This window comes from Protomyctophum bolini (assembly GCF_963924005.1).
Source record: "Protomyctophum bolini genome assembly, chromosome: 13".
NCBI lineage: Eukaryota > Metazoa > Chordata > Actinopteri > Myctophiformes > Myctophidae > Protomyctophum > Protomyctophum bolini.
The window spans coordinates 36,243,273-36,250,050 of record NC_137874.1 but is presented as its reverse complement, the minus strand read 5'-3'; the positions used below and the strand labels follow the sequence as shown (position 1 = coordinate 36,250,050).

Sequence of the window (6,778 nt, the reverse complement as noted above, 5' to 3'; positions counted from 1 at the left end):
GAAATAAAAAATAGCCGATCTACAAACTCATAACGTGGCACAAAGCGACGTGTTGTGAGCTTGTAGATCTTCTATTTTCACTAGTTTGGGTCCTGGGCAAACGTCTAATTTCTCTTTTGAGTCTTGAGCTATAAAGTTTGGGAACCACTGGTCTACACACAGGTCTCCACAGAAAGGCCAGATCTCCTACTCAAAACATGCCTGTGTCTAACAAAGCTCAGTTGTTATTACTTATTTCCATAATGGGCTCACCCATGTGCAAGATGTGAGTGTGCGTGTGTTTGATGTGAGCATTAGCAAAGCAAGCACAATGAAAGGTGAGACGGTAATCGCTTCACATTGTTCACCTCCTGGTGAACTCGGCCAACACAAATACAACCTCTGCAGCTCAGACACGAATCCCCAACAACCATGAAGGAAGAGTGAGAAGGAGATGGATTTCTTTGAGATCATTACAGCACAGCTGAGAAATGAGGCTGATACCAAAGCAGGAGAGAATGAAGGAACACATATGCTGCATATAGCTATAGTATATATATATAGTAGTGCCTTTTCAACAAAAAAAAGAAATAAAAAAAAGAAAAAAATCAAGAGACACACAGCAATGAAGCTGCATGCAAGCTAATGGCTGCCAGGCAGATGCGAGATTTCGCAAACAAATACACTGGAATGGGGGGTGGGGGCGACGACAGCCCTCCTGTTTCTATTTCCCCAACTTCCTCCGCCCACATTACATCACTGTGTTTTCCAGCAAACAAGATACATAAGTGGAAGATGCTTTCCAAGCAAACTGGACTCCGACGACGGCTCTTCCTCATTAGCCGTTTTATATCTGGAGAAGAACAGAAGGAAGCTGAAAGGTTCGTTGGAAGGAGGCTTATCAAAGAAGGCCCCGCTAGTGTAAAAGATGTCCCGTCAGCTCCATCATCCGTGGAGGAGAAGTCCTCATTAGAGGTGGTGCTCGGCTCATCACTGTCAGCATCAAAGACTACAGACTAGACCACAGGGAGCCTCATTAGCTTAGGGATGACATTGCAGTACACCCCTCCTACCCACAACCCCGCAACCCCAAAGTCAGGCCAGATTACTCAAGATCCACCATACCATATTACAATTTTGACATTTAGCAGACGCCCTTATGATCCAGAGAGACTTACAAGGTGCAAGGTCTCGGAGTAAGCGGAGTGCCTCTGATGTCACGTGTGTGATACACCATATGTGTACGTGTTGTGCATGTACTACAGTGTACGTGTTGTGTCACAACAACAGCCCAACTCTTGAGTCTGTTCGGTAAGCAGCGCGAGCATGTGTTCAGCATGTGAACCATGCTCTGCATTGAGCTAATCCCTTGAGCACGACAGCCAGGTGTCTCCATGAAACTGTTCCCGATGGAATACCTGTACAGTGTGCAGAATTAGGTTGTGGTCCACCATTCTCTCTTAAACGCATTCCGCTATTGGCAGTAGGGTATACGGATGAGGTACTCTCATACTAAATTAGGCCTCAGAGGATATAGATATTAGAAAACCATATGCTCCTTTGAAACCCTTATGTCAAGGCTGCAATAGCCATTTAGATAACGTAATGGATAGAACAAATCTCAATTCAACCCTGTTTCACTTTTTCAAACATCTAGAAATCTAGAAAGGTGGTATGGGCTGGTATGGGCTGGTATGGGCCGCTTGGCATCGTGTTACTGCATCACCCCGGGGACGCATAATGAGTATTTGCGGGTTGAATAAATCTCTTCCTGCATAAGCATATGGTTTTAATGGGCACCATTTAGACTGTTACGTGTCATCCAATTACTGTTGGCAGATTTATTATGCAGAGATGAAACTCATACGGGGGAGTGGGGGGGGGGGCACTGCCAGGTATAGCCCAACAAGGTTTGATGCCCAGACGTAGCACACCTGGGTGAGCTCACTGTACTGCTATGGGCGGTTGTTTGTTTTTACAATGCTGTTACGAAGGAGAGACAAAGAGAATGTGTGTGTCGGGATGAATTTATGCGGCACAACTGGATCCAGGCAAACTGGGGCAAATGTTGAAGGCCACGCACGTGAGCCCAGCTATCTCTGGCTCACACCTACAATTTATACTGCCCTTGTAATCTGTTTTTGTGATAAGGGGACATGGCAAGTGCCAACGTGTGTGTTTATAGTGCGCGTGCGTGCACACACGCACACGCACACGCACACGCACGCACACACACACACACACACACACACACAGTCACACAGTCACACACACACACACACACACACACACACACACACACACGGCTCAAATAGCCTGCAGATAGAAACTGTTGTGTACATCTTCAATCCCACTTATTCTGACTGCCGAACCATTTGACTGCTGGCTCAACACTATTCTGTTTAAATCTGAACCCCCCCCCCCTCCCCCCCCAACCAAAGCCATACTATAGAGAGAAACAGTGCTGTCGAGTGCTGTCAATATTGATTCTCAATCATTTGGTTCCCAACAGCCCAAATATAGTCCAGATGTCTTCAAGCAAAGTAACTGCTACTCTTTTTTTTCCTTTTTTACACGGATCCCCCACATGAGCGCCTGATGATCTAAAATGAGGAGCTCATTCTGGAAGTCGAGATATGTATTCATTTCCCATTTCAATCTCATGCAATTTCAACCAGCAGGTGGTCCTACCTGACCAGCAGTGACCACATGAACTAAGTAAAGTAAGTAAGTAAGTCAGAGAGGCTTATTGTATCAGCCAGAGTGTGGGAGTCTATCCCGTTTCAATGCGCTAGAGCTAGACCTCTGGGAGATGGAATGCTGATGTGGAGCGCAATCATCAGCTCCCAGTACTTGGTGCACCACACATCAAGCCATGCTACTCATACGCTGAGTTGGCGGTGCCCGGGATCGAACCCATGACCATGAGCATGGTCAAAAGGCAAGTGCTCTACCGACTGAGCTACCTGGACAAAGGAACTAAATGTCTCAATAGAAGAGCAGGGAGACCAACCTCTAGCCACAGCAGTCGTGTTAAACTGTATCCCAGCATACAGACAAAATATAATGTTTGTTCGGTTTGTTTGGAATTGCAGCTTTACGCTAGGTTTCAAACTGTTTTCTTATTAAAGGGCAATGTTCCCCATTTCCCACCTATGTTTATATAATTGGTCCTCTCTAATGCTCATCATAATATGGTACATTTTTTTCCCAACTCATCCTCATAGGAGGGTCATGGACAGTTCAGAAACCTGCCTACCATCATCATTAGGCAGGGCTTTTCCCCCCTTTTTATCTAACTTTTTGTATTTTGATTTAGCATCATGCCAACTTTCCAGGAATATAAATCCTGCTGTTTCTATTAGATTGGATTCCCCGTCGATGATGTTTGGGTTTTTGAACTGTCCACTGGCCTCCTCTGAGACACAGACACAGTATGAAAAAATGTATATTATAATGAGCATTATCCATCCATCCATCTTCAACCACTTATCCGTAGTCGGGTCGCGGGGCAACAGCTCCACCAGAGAGCTCCAGACATTCCTCTCCAGAGCAACAATAGTAACTTCCTCCTGGGGGATCCCGAGGCGTTCCAAGGCCAGTGAGTCCCTCCATCAGCGCCTTGGTCTGCCCTGAGGTCTCCTCCCAGTGGGACGTGCAACGAGGACCTCCTTAGGGAGACGCTCGAGAGGCATCCTATAGCCAGATGCCTGAACCACCTAAGCTGGCTCCTTTCCATAATGAGCATTAGTGAGGACCAATGAACATAGGTTGAAAATGGGTGACGTCATCCTCCAAAGCTTTTTTGCAAATTGATTCTGTGTTGTGGGCATTCCAATGTCTGTTCATTGGAATGCACACATCCATTCATTAGTATTATGGACAGACACAAATGCACATTGACAAATTGGAATACACAACAATCAGATGTGTTGTAGCCTATACATAACCTCTCAAGACAGATTCCGCTAACAGCTGCACCCGGGAGGAAGTGGACTAAGAAAGGGGAGGAGCCAAACCAAGTTCCTGTCCCTGCACAAAAAAGGAGGTGGTGCCTCCAGAGGCAAAAACACGTTTTTCATCACGAGTGATGCAACCACTCCAAGGAACAGCAATGTCCGTGTTCACCTATATGTTCACCTATGAATGAGCATCATATAATGAGTACCAGTAGGGGCGCTGTTTTCCAGAAACAGAGAGAGAGAGACAGTGCTGCACTGTTGCCTGCTAATATGAGAGAGAGAGAGAGAGAGAGAGAGAGAGAGAGGAGGAGGGGGGGAGAGAGAGAGAGGGGGGAGTTGCACCACTCGGTTCACATGGGTGTGATTCTTTTTTTACTGAATGGGTTCCCACTGGTTGGTTGTGTTAAAGCTTACACTCATGGACTCTCCAGGACCTTGACCCTGTTACTGTACAATGCTGTGTTCATTCAACTCAATGAATCCATCTGTACACTCTAAAAATTAAATTAACACTACATACTCCATCTCTGTTTAGTTGTAGGCCTATAGTTAATATAACCATTCTAATAATATTCATGTAATATGAATATGAATTCATGTTATAACATTGTTGCATTGAATTGTGCTCTGGAATTTCCTGCAGAGCACAATATCAAATGTTGGGGATGTACTAGGCTATAGCCTATACGGAAATGCCTCTAAACATAGAGAATAAAATTATTAAAGCAAGATGCACTCCACAACCAAGCAGCAGGCAGGCATCAGTGTTCTCAGCTATAGCTGCACCCTGGCTGGGATGTAATGGCATGTCAACATAGTGGACGGTTACTCATCTGCTACTCCCCTAGCTGTCCTCAGCACCCACCGAGAACAGGCTGCTGACCTATGCCCTATAATAACACGTTGTAGCCTGTGTGCTCACTGTCCTCTTTAATTACTATACGGCCTCTTGTTCAGTCTTATATATGCATGAGGTAATCATAATGCATGGCGAATGAGGGACCATAACCGTATAACCGAGGGCTATTACAATTATACTAGGCTAAATTGTTGCTCTACCATCGGGTTGATTGCTGAAACATGGGATGTCAGCAATCGGGGTCGGGCATTTAATGTTACTTCTTTATACCGCCTGGGAAACTATTAAAGAACAAACAGGCTATAGTCAGAAACTTATGAACTTTGACTCTCACTCACTCTCACTCTCTCTCTCTCTCTCTCTCTCTGACTCTCTCTCTCTCATTTATAAATAATGTATAGCCCTAGCACAAACACATGGTCTGATTTGCAAACTTTTGAACCAGTATATAGTTTCGCACAATATCCATACCTGCACAAATCTGAAGAATTGCCAGTAGAAAGTAAATTCCAATTGAACTCGCTGTCATCGTTCCAGAGCAGACGAGAGTATATGAATTAGTTAACTAATCCACGAACTGTAAAAAGAATATATATGTTCAACAAAACAAAACAAAAAAAATAACTTTTACATCGGTCCCTCCTAATAACCACACGGTCTCCGTTGAACTTCAGGGCGCAAATGTCGATGTCGGGATGGAAGAGATCGTCCTATTGCTCAAAACCTCCTCAAAATGTGCTTTTTCTTCTTCCTCCAAATACGCATCTCTTAAAGTTCGGAACAGCCAGTGATATTATTGCTGACTTCTGTTGAAATACTCCACTTGACATCACTTATAGTTGGACATGCTCGCTCTGCTCTGGTCCCGAACAGCTCCGCTGCTCCGCTATTCCAGATGAAAATAATTCATCGATGATCGTCATCAAATAATGTTTCCCCTCATGTAGAAACTCTCAGTGTCCCACAGACACAGTGTATGTTCATGTCGTAGTAGGCTATCGTAAATTATGAAGCCACATTCCAAACTACAGAGGCGTCCGGTCCGAGCTGTCCAGTCAGTCAGTCAGTCACACACAGATGCTTTAAACTAAAGTGTGTTACTTGTCCCTGTTAGCGCTGGCTGGCCGAGCGCCTCTGTTTCTCCAGAATGTTGGCGTGCTTTAGTCAAAGAGGGGATTCTCAATCAGTGAAGGTCCTTAGCCTACATATAAAGCAATATTTCTGCTGGTTTAATAGTAATAGTATTGTACACACACACCACCACACCACACCCCACCCCGTGAAACAAGACGTCAAGATATTGAAAACTTTGTTATTAATCGAGAATGACAGTTATAGGCGTGTCTTCACCCATATCTCCATATAGCCTACATCCCATAGCCATATCTAACCAGCAGCCTAGACACTTTAATTATACACACGTTCGTTATATAAGCCATGGGTTGGCCATATCCCATCCTGGGATCTGGGTATATACTGTAGGCCTATTAGGTTATGATTTTTATTGGAAGGTGAACAGTAGCTATAGCCTATCAATTTATTTTATTTTAATTAATTGAAAAACGACCTGGCTATAGCCTATATACCTTTAAAGACTCCAAAGGTAATTAGGTCTATTTATAGGATACACAATCTGTAGGCCTAGCCTAGATATTTTAATCGGACTCTAACATCCACTCACTCAGTCTCAGATTGTTAATTACAGAGGGCTCTTTAATTAAGTAGGTCCTCTGCTGTGTTGTATCACGTCATGGTCTTATAATTCAATAATTGGATATATTTAAATATAATTTCAAACTGAAAAATATGAAATAGTTACATTTGAACTGCATGTGCACACTGTGCAGCCTATAATTACTTACTAAAAGTGTTAGGTTTACTTCGGACCTAGCTTTCTTTTGTGACTATAGGTCGCGCGCTCCCTCTGCTGGCTATTATGTAAACAGCAGTGGTTTCATTGGCATTCACACTGACAGGC

General features: G+C 44.1%; 1 protein-coding gene across 1 annotated transcript in view; it reads right to left on the bottom strand.

Annotated features, from left to right (window-relative positions):
• LOC308327232 (roundabout homolog 1-like) overlaps window positions 1-5,940 on the bottom strand; it is a 124,688-nt gene extending 118,748 nt beyond the window's left edge. Inside the window, exon 1 of the mRNA XM_080780492.1 lies at window positions 5,272-5,940. Coding sequence (XP_080636618.1) covers window positions 5,272-5,329 — 58 coding nt within the window. The 5' untranslated portion in view covers window positions 5,330-5,940. The remainder of the gene's footprint in view (window positions 1-5,271) is intronic.
• Between the last annotated feature and the right edge of the window lie 838 nt (window positions 5,941-6,778).